This window comes from Centropristis striata, chromosome 9 (assembly GCF_030273125.1).
Source record: "Centropristis striata isolate RG_2023a ecotype Rhode Island chromosome 9, C.striata_1.0, whole genome shotgun sequence".
NCBI classification, from domain to species: Eukaryota; Metazoa; Chordata; class Actinopteri; order Perciformes; family Serranidae; genus Centropristis; species Centropristis striata.
This window is the reverse complement of record NC_081525.1, coordinates 6767377-6782763: the sequence shown is the minus strand read 5'-3', so window position 1 is coordinate 6782763 and position 15387 is coordinate 6767377. Positions and strand designations below refer to the sequence as shown.

At 37.4% G+C, this 15387-nt stretch overlaps 2 protein-coding genes across 2 annotated transcripts in view; both read right to left on the bottom strand.

The window, feature by feature from the left end:
* Positions 1-76: 76 nt before the first annotated feature.
* irf4l (interferon regulatory factor 4 like) lies at positions 77-10545 on the bottom strand. The gene is made up of 8 exons (XM_059341334.1): positions 10348-10545; positions 9242-9428; positions 8845-8948; positions 7861-7999; positions 7338-7439; positions 5083-5460; positions 3480-3592; positions 77-1459 (listed from the first exon to the last, which is right to left on the bottom strand). Exons 1-8 carry the CDS (start codon positions 10543-10545, stop codon positions 1298-1300), a joined length of 1383 nt encoding a protein of 460 aa, XP_059197317.1. The 3' UTR covers positions 77-1297.
* A 2740-nt stretch (positions 10546-13285) lies between these two features.
* Positions 13286-15387, bottom strand: part of LOC131978075 (dual specificity protein phosphatase 22-B-like) — a 12620-nt gene continuing 10518 nt past the window's right edge. The window contains exon 7 of the mRNA XM_059341583.1: positions 13286-14136. Within this exon, the coding sequence (XP_059197566.1) occupies positions 13993-14136 (144 nt within the window). The 3' untranslated portion in view covers positions 13286-13992. The remainder of the gene's footprint in view (positions 14137-15387) is intronic.

The following is a 15387-nucleotide window of genomic DNA, read 5'->3' as shown; positions in this document are numbered from 1 at the left end:
ACCACACTTCCTGTTCAGACGCAGCACACGTAGTACTGATGTTACCCGAAGAGCTTACACAGTTATGAACAGAGGGTGTCGATCTTTGCACTTAAGGCATTTATTGCTTTTATAAAAACAGAAATATGCTCCTTCAAGACAAAAAAAACAAAAAAAAAGCTCAAAACATTCACGCCAGCTCTTTCTCAGATTTGATGTATGACACTTAAATTTAAAAATATATCATGAAACTGCATGTATTTGATACAAAATATAGTTGAAAAAGCTTATCTAAAATCAGCTCCCTGAGAGTTTCTCACACAAACACAGCCTGGCACAAAACTTCATTCATAATTTACTGTGCTAAAAGTTATCAATAGTGTCTTCTAGCAACAAAAAAAGTTAAATGAGTGAATGCCGCTCTCACACCTGTACAGAAGATATATAGACAATTAGCTTAGCTTAGCATACAGACTGCAAACAGGGGGGAAACAGCTAGCCTGGGTCAAAAAGGGCAATTATCAAACTGTGGACATTTACTTATCTATAATACGTATACTTATCTACACTTTCATTTTTAAAAAAGTGTTTAAAGTTTCAGTTGTAGTAAAGTATTTGTTCATCCCTCCCAAAAATAACCTTGTTTTCAGTCCTTTTAAGGGTTAATGTAACTGATAATAATAATAAATAATATTAATTTCCTGAGATACTATCGCAACCCTATTTCACACAGCAACTTTAATGGTCCAATGTAACACGTTATATCTTCTTTTTTCATATAGATGAAACAAAATGACAATAGTCTGTCCCTTTTTTGTTCGGATTTAACAATAAAATATAGAGCGTTACATTGTGAGCTGTAAAGGTTCTGGTTGGCCTCCTGTTTCCAGTCTTTGTGCTAAGCTATGCTAACCGCCTGCTGGCTCCAGCTTCATGTTTAGGGAGTGGCATCAATCAATCTTCTCATATAACTCGGAAAGAAAGTGGAAAAAGCCCCAGATTTCCCCAAATGTCTTAACTATTTCCCAAAGGCACTAAAATTCATCAAACATTTTTCAGTACAATCAGATCAGCTGTCAGTTCTCTTTGCATAGTCGGCACAGAAAATGTTCAAAATACTGCAAGGAAGAAAAAATAACACTTCATCTTTTGTTCCAGCCACACACCCTGACAAACACACACAGAACCCTACAGGGAAAACAGTTACTGTCACTAAATGTCCGTCGTTTGTATGTATAACACTGTCCAAGTTTGTCCTCTTGTCTCTTTCAAAGCTCACTGCTGCATCTTTTTCAACAGTCACTTGATCCTACTAAGATCACTCCTGCAGGCTGCTGCTGTGGTGATGTGTGAGGGTCCTCTGGTAATCCTCAGAGGTGTTTATGTGGTCCGTGACTCCCGGGTGCTCGTAGCTGCGGTAGTAGTGGCCGCCCATCTGCTGGGCGTAGTACAGGAGCTGCCTGGCAAACAGCGGCTCCACCTGAAACACAGGAAGGTCACACAGGTCAGTTAAACTGTCACCATTTTACACTGCATAGTTTCTATGAGCTCAGATCAGAACCAAAATATCTAAATATTAAAAAGTTAGTTAAAAACTATGGTTTGAGAAGTGAAAAATAGGATTTGAAAGTGTAAAAATAACACATGAAAGTCTGTAGGAGCTGCGTTCTTATAATTCCAGGAATGAATTTCAGGTTTGATTTTAAAAAAAATTTAAAAAATCAATTTACTAGCTTTTTCCAGAGCTTTCAACCTGTAAAGCATGCTCTTTCTCCTGAAAGGAGTCTCCAACCACTGAGGAAGACCCTGACATATGTTTGATAGCTATTGAGTGGAGCTTAAGTAAATATTATTTTGAAGAAACTGTTTCAAATGTGAAGAATTATGTTTTTATTCTCATCCTCCATTCAAAGTTTCTGAATGTGTCTAGCAGGGTTTTAAACCACTTGTTTCAGCTTTTAAAAGGGAGAATATCTGTAATGGGGACTATGGAGGTTAAACCTTTCCTGTGCTCTAGCAAAAGGCAACATTGATGGTCTGAATAATGGTTCAGGCCTCTGATTCTTTTTTTTTTTATTACTTGGTCTTGCGACAAGCACCACATGACATGTTTGTTTATTGTTATAGATCGACCTACAGAAATAAAACCTCTTCATTACCATTATGGCTTTTTACAGTAGGGGCATTGAAAATAATTGTATCGATGCAGTGACAGTCCATAATTGATAATCGATAATCAGACAGATAATGTGGGTAGTAGGTTAGGCCTATACTATTTATTTTGGTTTACAGAAATCTTGGTTATCAGGAATGTCCTTAGAGCAGTAGGAAGTTGTTAGAAGTTACAACTTGACTCCAAAAGTCGGCTATACACTTTGTAAAGCACTAAATAACTAAATAATAAAAAGTTAGCCCACTTTTATCAGACCAGTAGTATTTATTGAGGTAACCATGTGTTGTAATGTAAAAAAATCTAGGATGTAAGGCATCATGATGCATCGAGGAATCGAATCGAATCGAATCGAATCGAATCGAATAGTGAAACCACTGAAGATGCACAGTCCTATCTTACAGTACTGATTTGTCTTCCATTTGTTTTCTAGATTAAGCTAAAAAAAAATCTTGTTTTCCCTGACCAACACTCCAAAACACAAAAATATTCATTTGACATAAGACAAAAAAAGCAACAAATTATCCTGATCGAGGCTGGATGTTGGGAATGTTTGGTGTTTTTGGTATTTTCACGGTTGATCAACAAATCGATTCATCAGCTAATTTGTGCAGCTCTAATCTGCATTGTTTCATTCTTTTTTGATTGACATGAAAAAACGCTGCTGCAACTGCTGTGTCCGTGGAGGATGATGCCATCGGGATAAATGCATCACTCGTTAAAATAAAAAACCCTCCCACATGTTAGAAACATGAACACTATGTCAGACTGAATGATGAAGTTAGAACAAACTGGCTATTTAGCCTGATTATCAAACTGTTATACTAATGTAAAAGTGTAAAAAATGTAAAGTCTAGAGCACAATTGTTGAACCACCAATTTGTTAGTTTGTTTCTCTCTTTTTTTCTGGGTTTCAGATCTTCCCAGGTTAAAACTGTCAGAAATGCCATCATTCAGAGCAGATCTGATTCTTTCAAAGGTTACATGAGTCCATTAATCAGGCTGAAATGCTCATTCATTTCCTCTGAGAAGACAAATCACAGATGTGAGCAGTGATTCAGAGATCTGGAACCAGGCTCGAGCTGAATCTTCGGAAACTAAACGTCCAGAAGCTAAATTTAAAGTCTTGAAACATTATGACTGTGAAGACAGACTTTCAAATCTTCGGTTTTAACTTTCAAATCCTATTTCTCACTTTTCAAACCACATTTTTAATGGTGCAAAATGACAAAACATGAAAGTGCTGTGAGGAGATGTGAAGCAGGGCTAAATAAACTGTATTTTAACACAGTATAAATGCAGCAGCTAGTATCACAGTGTGGACAGTCACCTGGACTGAGAGGGTCTGTCTTTGTCTCTGCGGGTCCAGACAATCATCTCCAAAACTCAGCACGACCTGGAAACGAGGCAGCGGCCGACCGTGGATCCCATAACTCTGGATCTCTGATGGTGAGGAAAGAGGAAATCATTAGATGTCTGAAAATACATACTTATTTAAATGAATTCAGGAGAATTTCTCTTGAAGTGGCATGACCTTTGGGGTGATTCGAATGGAAAGTCCTGGTCACACCAGGTATGCAAATACTATTAGCTGTCAGACTTTTTTTTTTTACACAGCTGGGACTGGAGGAGCATGTGGGCGGGGATGATGTGGTTGTGAAGAAGTCATGTGACTGCCACCTCATCGTGAAATACTACTTTAAGAAAAGAAGTTTGTCTGCCGCAGTTGTTGTGGTTAACACACAGTGGTATTGGGGGGATTTGTTTGTCTTAAGTTTTGTACTTGTACTATGACATTTATCCAAAAGTGACTTACAGTAAATGAGCTGTGGGTTTTCTCACGGACAGTTTAGAGTATAGACACTTGGGAAAAACACAAACAACTTTTAAAGAAATGACACCTGCACTGCTATAGCTCTAGCCCCAGTTAGCTCCGCCTATTTCTTCATGAACATTGCATTCAAGCATTCAATCATCTGAAAAGTGAGCTCAGAAGGCTGATTCACAACACTTTCCATTCTTCTAAAAGTATTTCCAGAATCCCCAAAAACTCTTGCAACAATCTGGATTATAAAATATTTAATCTCCTGTACTATTAAACACATTTCCACCTGTGTTTCAAGTTGAAACACATTCCCTAACATAGAAAATAATAGCTAGAAAGGCCATTCTCCTTCCTCAATTTACACAATTTCTTGACATCTTTTACCATATTCGTTATGTCAATATATGTTGGTGTTTCTTTCTGATATTTGTGATACATCTTCATATTTTTCTTGTGTTTTACTAAATGAGATATGTCATTTCTGTCTATAGTGACAACTTTAGAAATTGGTTAAACATCTTGTTGAATATTTTATGTGCTGAGACAATTAGTTGTTTTATCAAGTTTAGGGAAACAGATTTATTTCTAACTTTTGTGTTAGTCCATCAAAATTAAAAATATGTTGCTCAACTCTTCTCTACTGCAATATGTTTTTGAAGGCAAAAACATTGCTAATGTCACTAACTAAGTGGAAACCAAAATGCTTCTACAACAGCTAGTTGGACACACACAGGGACTCTGAACCGGACCAGTTACCACAACAGAAGTTCGGATTTAAACGCACAAAGGGAGCGTGACTTCATTCTCTGGTAAGAAACCATCACTCCACTATCTCTTTACGTAGTAATTTGTTGTTTACTGCTCTACAGCCCCTCAACAGCATGATGTATGACATGCTTTAATTTTAAAGAATGCAAGCAAACATACTCTATCTGCTAATGAATTGCTTATAATTTATATTTTATATGCTGGTTTGCTGGTTTCTGCCTCTTAAATGTAAATATTTAATTTAATATTGCTGTAAATTGAATATTTTTGGATGTGTTGAGCTTTAGGGGCTTTAGGAAACTAAACCCGACATAGTTTCAGGCCTTCCCTGCTGTCTCACCTGCCAGGCAGTCCTGCGTGTGAAGGAGTCTACAGGGGACCTCTCGCTCCAGTTTGTTGGGCTTGTCTCCGTACTGGGACAGTCCTCCCTGCCAGTACACTCTGGACTGACACAGCCTTCGGGCGTAGAGTCCGTCTGGGCGCATCCACAGTAACACTCCCCTGTCCAGGATGGACGGCGGACTCGGGGGACACTCGTCCGGCCTCCTCTGGGCTAATAGACTGTCCACAGGCAGGACCACCACCTCAGGACCTCCAGGCGTCAGGTAGTGCTTCTCCTCTGAGGAGCACGGAGTGATGTGGCACCCCTCTGGACTGGAGGTGGTCAACTCCCTCACCAGAGTGTCCCGGATGTATACAGACACGTGCATGCGGAAGTCTGATGGAGGAGAGGACACAGGTAAAGGTCACATTCATGTTTTTACAGGTTTCTCTGTTCAGTATGTTGTCTTTGTGAATTTATTTGCAACATCACATCACATTTCAAACATGTCACATCCATCAATCAGGGTCAAGATTCTGGCTCTGTGTTTGGCTCTAAATACATTTAAATACGATCAAGGTTATAATTGATTTGATGGCTGGCAGAAAATTCATTTTTATAATCAATCATCAAGAAAAAATGCCAAACTTTTTGCCCTTTCAAGCTCCTCTGTTTCAAGGATCTACTCCAACCTCCTCTGAAGTACCAGGTGATTTTCTGCAATGACTTCGCTGTCTACCAAAAATACAAATTTGAGCTTCTAGCACTGTGATCGCAGGTAAGCATTCACTGTGTAAGGTTAAGAAGGTTCAGAAGTTAATATAATTTATATTTGAGATAATTTACTAAAAGATGCTTTTACAATGTTATCATTTTCATCAGTTGGCTGTTTGTGTATTTATGTTGCATATTTATTATTTACATATTTACATGTTGAATATTTGCAGCTGCGTCTTTAAGACAGTTTAGGACTGGCTTCTGATTGGTTAATTCAGTCTGGTGTGATGTGAGAAACCAGGAACTTGCTTAAACTTGCTAATCTTACCAGATGTTGGGTCTTCACTTACTTCTTAAGCTATTGATAGGTGATTATGTTTTCATATAAGCTGTTTCTCATGCGAAAAATTATAATATTGCCCTGCATGTCGCTGCAGCATAAGGTTTGCATTCTCTGGCCTGTCGCAGTAGACAGGTAAACACTGAGCTGAACAAACAAGGTGGACGGTGTTTGAATGGTTGTATTGTTGTGGCATCAGCTGAGTGGAGCAATCGTGTTAGTACTTTTACCCTCCGCTTAATGTGCTTTAGAGCCATCATCAGTCAAGTCAGTGTTTTAAAGCACTTCTTTTATAAAAAATATTGCCATTCGATTTCATTCTTATTCTTATTAAAGCTGCGTTTATTTATTTATTTCTGGCCACTAGGGGGCGTTTATAACCGAATCTAGCTGAAAGAAACACAGCCGCTGCCTCCATAAACCTGACGAACAGTAACGCTAGCTCACAGGGTCGATGCAAATAATGATACGGAATCATGCACAAATGTAAGAAACAAAAATTATTTTTTCATTATTTATGGCGCCCTCATTAGGTCAGTGAGTGTATTTTTTTTTACTTGAGGGAGGGGGATTTACCCCAAATCCTCTCTTAAACTTAAATATGCCTGCATCTTTATCTATGTCTTTGCACTTGACCATAAACGAAGCATAGTCTTGTGCATATTATGTTGCACATTATGATATTTCTAGGTGTTTATATTTTATGTAAAAAGTGTTTAGGGCTGTCCTTTGACTAAAGAAATTCTTAGTCGAGTTACACTCATACGATTTGATCAAATCGATAAAATGGATGATTTGTTGTTTTGAGCGACAGATCTGTTAAAAAATTTTTTTAGTTTCTCCACAAACAATCATGCAAAATTCCCACTTTACATCTTGTGTTTACCATAAATTTGCTCAGAAAATAGAAATAAGTTATTCTGCATGAAAAATATGATTTAAAAAAAGTTTTTTAAGTGTTCAACATGCTTATTTCTAGATTTAACAATCCTAATTCAAGTGAAATTATCTGTCCATGTAGCAAGATAAATTCCCTCAGCTTTTATCTTGTTTTTAGACCCCCCTTTTTTGCAGTGCAGCCATTAAAAGTACTACCTTTATTTATGGTTTTGTTTAAAGGATTCTACCGTTTAACAAGATCTGAAGCTCAGTACCCCTCCTCCTCCTGATTTCCTAGCGTGCAGAGAGAAAAAGTGAAATGAAAGTGTTTGTTTACCTGAGAACGCCTCTGCTGATCTGATGCCGGCGTCCAGTGTGAAAGGCGAGGGCTGGCTGTCTGCAGGACCGTACGAGTATATAGAGGCTCGGAGCTGATATCCTGCACACACACACACACACAGACACACACAGAAAAACATTAACGTATATGGAACAAACTACCTATATAACCTGAGGCTACAAAAGACTGTGGGGGAAAGACATTGGGAAAAATTGACCTTTATTTTAGCCCATTAACGAATGTTGCAAATATTCCACCCAAGCAATTGTACCACATGCTGTGTGTAACTGCATGTATATGCATATGAACAAATAGGTATGTGCATATATTGTTTCTATGTTTTCATCCTCTCCTGACCTCATGTTCCCAATGTTTGTCAATATGTATGTTTGTGAATGTATGTATATGTTCTTAAACCGTAATAAAAGAAAATTTAAAAAAAAGAAAAACATTAACGTGTGCAAAGCACTGTGCACTGCAGAGGATGCTGATGCTTATATGTGAATACTGAGTCCCGTACCATTCTCCATGGGCGGGCCCTGCCACGGCAGGCTGCGGGGAGGACAGGGACACTGAGTGAAGGGCAGCTCAGGCAGCGAGGCCTGCTCCTGACAGTAATCTCTCCAGCCACACTCTGATGTGGGCATGTACTGTGGCACCTGTAGACAGACACACACACAGTCAGTTCAACGTGCAAAGTTAATCGTCCCGGACACAGGTTTCAAATATGAAGTTTCATTGAGTTTGTTTTATTTATTTTCTTGTCAAGACTTGTGCAACTGAAGAGTCGTGTGTAAATGTAGTGCATTGAGGCTCACGACGAGATAAAAATTATGCTAAAACATTTTAAAACTTATTTAATATATTTTAATTTTTAATATTAAGGTTGTGTTTGTTTGTAAACACAGTCCTTTTTTTCAATATCTTTATAGTCCCTATTTTAAAACAATTTTTAGACAAAAAAATTATAAAATGACAAATTAAATTAAATCAGGGAATTTATTATTTGTCAACCAGAATTATATTCCTGTGTGGTTTCTGCTAATTCAATAAATAAATAGTCAATATGAAATATCCACATGGTAAATGTATCTTTCTGAGTATTTTCAAACTTGATAAATGAGTATTTTCTCATTTTATTACTAACTTTAGTGCAAAATGAACATAACAGTTTCAAGTTAACTTAATGTGCAAGCATCAGAATGTAAAGCAGCATCCAAATAATGTAAATATTGACAAATTGGACTTGTGATTTCGGCATTTCCAACAGCACTTGAAGTCACCGTCACTAAGACTTTGGGATGCAACTCAGAAACCTGCTACATGGCATCTGGTGCAGCCGAAGTCATTTAGGCATGCAAGGTTTGCTTACTCATCCACTGTTTCTGTTGCACATCCAACCTCTTTCTCTTTCTCCCTCTCTGCTCTCTCTCTCTCTCTCTCTCTCTCTCTCTCTCTCTCTCTCTCTGTCTCTCTCTCTCATTTCCATGTGTATGAAAATCACCTGAGTCTGCAGGGCAGGATAGGGGGAGTGCACCTGATAGCTCATCGGACTCAGAGGGCTGTCCTCCTGTCTGGGTCCTGAAGGCAACACAGAAGAGAACAAACCTTAACACATCTGCATGCTGACATTATTTATGCAGCATGACCTTCACTGGTGGTTTGTTCAAAGGTTCATCACTGCTCTGAGAAGTCAGTGACCTTTATCAATCACTGAAGATAATTTCCAGCTTTATCTGATAAAACCAGTCACCGTGACAAGAAAAGTTCATCCCGTTTAGTTAACATTATCACTTCAAATCTTTATGCTGCATTGTCAATTATTCATGCTGTGCCAAAAAAAATACCCTGTTTAAAAATCTGTATTGTTTGACAGGTGAGGTGTTTGAGGAGGGACTGACTTTTCTTGGCGCCCTCAGGGATGATGCGGTACACTTTGTACGGGTCTGAGATGTCCAGCTGGCTTCTCTCCACAAGCTCCTCAAAGTCATTGCTCTTGTTGAGGGCGCAGCGGAGGCGGGTCTTCCAGGTCGGCGGGTCCGGCTTGTCGATGCCCTCCCGAAACTTGCCTTTGAACAGCGCCCAGGCCTGCACACAGGTCACAGGTAAAACTTAAAAAAAAACCTAAAGTAGTAGTTTAGTAGTAGTAAAGTAGTTACTAAAGTTTATCCTGAGATGATGAGAGCTCTCCACACTGAGCTGCAGCACGTGTCTCAGAGCCTGGAGACATCCTCAAGAAAAGGCAAGTTTATTTATATAGAGAGAGATAAAATAATGAGTCCTTAAAGTAGTCCACCAGTACAGAATGACTCAGAAACAATTCTTAATGAGTCAAATGTAAAGAAACCCTGTTTTTTATTATATTATATGACTCTAAACTTTGGTTTAGACATAAAAAAAAAAGCATCTTAAAGAAGTCATATGTATCTCTGGGGAATTTTTTTTCTGACATTGAAACCTTCATCAAAGTAATGAACACCCTAATCGATAATAGAAAGAAAATTTTGTAGCCTTATATTTATTGCACATTTTTTAGCTATACAGAAAGACCATGCATTATGTAATAAAAAATATTTAATGCTAAATATATTAAATCTGACAAAAAAATTTAGATATTAAACTTTGTGAGAAGCATTATGATCAAATATAGGCTATATAATTGTTCTTTCTCATAGTCTCCCATTATATATCTTTTAATATGTGTAAAACACATTTAAATGACGTGTTTTGTTACTTTGTGGATCCATTTCCTTCTCTTTTTCATCGTCAATTATATAGTTTTATCAGAAGGAGGTGTGGGGACCGAAACTTTGTAGGCCACTTTATAAAAGTTTCGGTAAAAGTTTATTGCAAGCTAAAGAAAAAAGGGTTATTTTGCCTGTGGACATTTCCTTTTACGCACTTGTCTTCAAGCATTTGAATGTGTGCGTTAGTCTTCAGCCATTATTATTTCTACTTTTATTCTGAAAGTGAGTTCAGAGTCCGGAGGGAGATGCGGGTCTCTTACCTTGAAAAGCGCGGCATCCTCGTCGCGGTTGTAGTCCTGTTTCCCGGCGTGTTTCCACGGTATCCTGAAGATGCTCTTCTCGTCGTTCTCCCACACCAGACCCGGGTATTTTCCGCAGTCCACCTGCTCGATGAGCCACTGGCGCAGCTTCCCGTTCCCGCTGCTGCCGGAGCCTCCGTAATCCACCTCTGCGTTCATCTCTGTCCAAACAACAAAACGGTCCTCTGTTAAACTCGCTGTGGTGCAGCAGTCAGTGCAATGTGTTGTGAAAGTGGTGCAAGTTTAGCAGATCCACGCTCAGTAGGCTAAGACTCACTGATCTCCCACGCAGTCTAAATGTGCGCTTTGGTGGCGCATGTGGAGCTGCTCTTACCTGTGAAACTCGAAACCCGTCAAGTTTTGGAATCAATCAGTCTCAGAAAGCCCTCATCATTACGGCGGTCGCGCTTAAATCATGCAGCCTATAGCGCGCTGCGGGAGGGCGGAGACAGAGCCGGGAGATGCTGAGGAGGACGCACCTGCCTCTCTCTCTCTCTCTCTCTCTCTCTCTCTCTCTCTCTCTCTCTCTCTCTCTCTCTCTCTCTCCTGTGAAGCTTATCAGCGCGCACACAGTGGCAGATCTCCAGTAAGACACCGGGGGAAACCCTGCCGGCGTCAGTCAGTCACACAGTGTCACACAACCCGTACACGTGGAAAATCATGGCTCGGAGACGAAAACAATTCTTTGAAATGATAAAGCTTTACGAAAAGTTACTACAAAGTGGTCCTGCTGCAGAAGTGATGCGCACAAAACATTTAGTTTGTTGCCACTGGAAGATTATAAAGAAGAACCGTGGTGATACCACAGACAATTAAACTGATAAGGTTATTATAAACTGTGTGTCATGTGTCTGTCACACAGAAATTACCATAAAATAAGTTATTGTGTAAACTTTGTGCACCTTTGTTTGAGTATTTCCATTTGAAGGTGCTTTCTACTTCCAGTTTACTACATCTCTCGGGTAAATATTGTACCTTTTACTCATAACTTTGGCTACAGTCCGGATTTTTTATGCACAATAAAAAATAATAAATGATGAGATACTGTTATGGATTAATACAAATAATTAAATTTGGTAAGATTTTGAATGCAGGATTTTGCTTGTAACTGATTTTTTTTTTTTTTAATTTTACATCATATAGTAACTTTACTAAAGGTTATAGTCTACAGTCAGTGGTGAAAAGTTACTAAATACATTTAATCAAGCGCTGTAGCAGGTAAATATTGTCATTTTTACTCACAACATTAGTCACTGTACAAATTACAGATTATGAATACACAATAAAAAAAAAGGAAAGAAGTTAGGATGTGCTGTTATGGATTAAGCTACCCAGCATCATATAAAGTATTTTTAACTTAGCTCCACCAGTGATGAACACATGACAGCATCAAAAATTCAATTGTATAATACAGTTTGTTCTGACTTGGGACATTTTGCATAACGAGTACTACTTTTGGTGTGTTTATTTTGATGCTGATCCTTTTACTCAAGTAAGATTTTGAAAACAGTCATTTTACACTGTAGTATTACTGCTTTTTACTCAAATCAAAGATACTTACAAAGTACTTTTCCACCACTGTCTAGGGTCCATGGAGTTGTTGGGAGCTTACAGAATTTTTAAAGCTCTGTACAAAATACAATAACCACAATCTCTCTATATCTCAATAACATTACATATTATTTATATATAACATATATATATATTACATATATATGTTTATAAATATAGATGGATAGATAGATAGATAGATAGATAGATAGATAGATAGATAGATAGATAGATAGATAGATAGATAGATAGATAGATAGATAGATAGACAGATAGATAGATAGAGACAGAGGTTGAAGAAGTTACATGAACGCATCAGGATGTTTATGTGTAATGGAGTACTTTTACATGATACTTTAACTTCCAAACTCTTCTTACACTACTGACCACTTGAGACCAGTTCAACCAAAGACAGATTTCTTCCTTGTTAAAGGCCTAAAATAATCCAGTCATTCACAAGCAAATCTAAAACATAATAACATTTTGTGTTGCAGAAATATGTCTTTTTTTATTTATTTTTTTAATCTTTCTGATCTTTTTTGGGGTCCTGAAGCCACTGCCACTCAATGAATTAAATCCATAAACAGGTCAATGGATTTCATTAAAGAAAAGACAAATCACAACACGTAAAAACATGTTTGTTTTTTCACGCACTGGTTCCATAAAGTTTATTTAATTAGACTAATGGAAAGAAAACTTCAAAAATATACATTTAGGTGTTTATTTTAGTGCAATTTCTCTATTTATGTGTGTAGATTTCTCCTAAATTTACCAAAAGTTAGCCGTGCATTTTAAAACATTACATTTCAGAAAACCTGTAATACAAAAAAATATTGTCTTTAATGTGAGTAATCAACAGGGGAATGGCGACACCTGTGTCTTTAAAAAATGTGTGGAATTTTAGAAAATGTACCTTTAAAGCCAGAAATTTCTACTTCAGCAGCACTTACATTCACCACATTTTCCAGTTTAGTTCCTAAACGAAGGTTTTTACAGACAGGTTTGTTTATATATAATTAATAACTTTATTTTTCGATACCTTATAATATGAGGGAAATTGGGTTTTTTCTTTATGGCTGTTGACAGTATTTTCTGATTTATGGAGTGCTAGAAAGAAATATCCTCAAATTCCCTCTCTTAAAACCTATAAACTGAATATGTCAACAAAATGAAATGAGAATTGTGAACAATTTATCCAATGTTCACTCTGTCTGTGAGCAATGTGTTTACAGAGCACCTGGACAAACTGTTGGTTCAGAACATGTATGCAAATTAGCATATTTTATCATATGACAATGTCTCATTTGCATGTTTGAAAAGAAACATTTCAGAAAACTTTTAATGCAAAAAATAAGCGGAAATATTAGTAATCACCTCTGGAAGTTTCATGATGGTCTTATGGTTAAAATTGTAACAATATTCACTTATAGTGTCTCCCCTAAAATGCAAAATTACTTGAGAAAAATGAAGTTATGAACTATGAAGTTATCATAATTTACTTGTTAATCCTTTCTATAATGACACAGTCTTAATTAGACCCTGCACACTTACAAACAACACAAACAAAAATAAACATGAAGGAATAACACAGTGATGAATAAATAAATAAATATTGCTTGTGATAGTGTTTTACTGGAAGATACAGTATTCTTCAGCTCCCACAACGTCTATAGAAAGTAATACTCATATTTCAAGTAGAAGACACAGCATAACGTAACTAACAGGGAGGGTGAACGCTGCTAAATGTGTGTTCACGCTGTGGACTGCATGTACATGTTTCCTTGGTTTTGTGCTTGACTGCCCTTGCATGTTGTTTTGACAGTTAGAGGCGAGGACATGACATGACGACGGGGAGAGAGATAAGGACATAAAAATTCCCCCGTTCACATGACTCCACAGCCAAAACATGAGGTGCAACATATCATATCGATACACAACAAAGTTCCTGCTGTGTCTTTTCTCTGCAGGATCGAGGATGAAGGCTGGTCTGGTCTCAGTGGGTTTAATGGTCTACCAGTCCCTCAGCTGCTTCAGTTCAGGACAGAAGACAGTTCTTCAGGTGCCCCTTGTGCCCGGTGCAGGAGGGATGCTGGGTGTGAAGGTGTTGCTGCTGTTGGATTTCTTAGCAAAAAGAGTTTCGATCTCCTCCTCGTCGTTGAACGAGTTCTTCCCATATCGGTCCTTCCACCAGGCCCGATACTGTGGAGGGAGCGTAATAGTGAGTCAGAGACCAAGGTTATATTAGTTTTGGGTTTTTCATTAGTTTTAGTTTTAATTTCGTTGTGAATTTTTTTTTTTTTTATTCAGTTAGTTTTAATTCAAGTGAGTTTGCTCGTTTTAATTTGTTTTTATATTTGGAAAATGCGTAGTTTTAGTTTAGTTTTTATTAGTTTTAATGTTAGTTTAAGTTTATTTGTAATGGGGTATTTGTTGGGTGCAAGATTCAAAAAGGTCACAGTAAATGTTGCTTTCCTTCCACCAGGCCCGATACTGTGGAGGGAGCGTAATAGTGAGTCAGAGACCAAGGTTTTATTAGTTTTGGGTTTTTCATTAGTTTTAGTTTTAATTTCGTTGTGATTTTTTTTTAACCCTTTATCGGGCAAAGAACTATATTTGGTAACTTCATTGGATATCAAAATGAGGTCCCCATGTCTCTCTGTTTGGTCGTAGAACCACATGGACTTGTACTAGGAGAACTTGACTTTGACGGCATATTAAGGCCAAGTATGAATAAAAATAAAAATACAAACTGGGGGGAGGTTGGGGAAAGAGTTCCAAATTTACTAGATTAAAGTGCCAAAAAAAATGTGCAGATTTAAGAGATTTAAAGTGGCAAATCTGCTCGAAAAAAGTAGCAGATTTATGAGACAAAAGTGGGGAAAAAAACAACTTTTGTAACCACTTTAAATCTCATAATCTCGCAAATTTTTTTTTTTGACACCTTAATCTCGCAAACTTTTTTTCTCAAAATATTACCCCCCTGCCCCAGGTCCGTATGTTTTTTTTTTACACATCTGGCAGTATGTAATATCCTCCTATATTCTCTAGGGTTGAAATTTGGAATTTGCAAGTATTTCAATGAGTGCCCTATTAAGGGTTGATTCAGTTAGTTTTAATTCATTTTTAGAGTCAGTTTGCTAGTTTTAATTAGTTTTTATATTTGGAAAATGCATAGTTTTAGTTTAGTTTTTATTAGTTTTAGTGTTAGTTTAAGTTTATTTGTAATGGGGTATTTGTTGGGTGCAAGATTCAAAAAGGGTCACAATAAATGTTGCTTTTATTTCTTTTGCCTTATCCATCTCAGGTTATTAAGTCATAAAACCAAATAGATGAAATTTATTTCATATCAACCAAAAAGGTTTATGTATGAAAAAAGTTGACAAAGACGAAAACTAAGGCCATTTTCACTATAATTTTAGTTAGTTTTAGTTAGTTTTGTAACCTCACAAT

Coding starts and splice junctions, on each gene's coding strand:
- irf4l (XM_059341334.1), bottom strand. CDS start 10,545: ATGAACGCAGAGGTGGATTACGGAGGCTCCGGCAGCAGCGGGAACGGG. Junction 9,429..10,347: donor AGGATGCCGCGCTTTTCAAG/GTAAGAGACCCG, acceptor ACCTGTGTGCAG/GCCTGGGCGCTGTTCAAAGG. Junction 8,000..8,844: donor ATCCTGCCCTGCAGACTCAG/GTGATTTTCATA, acceptor GTCTGTCTACAG/GTGCCACAGTACATGCCCAC.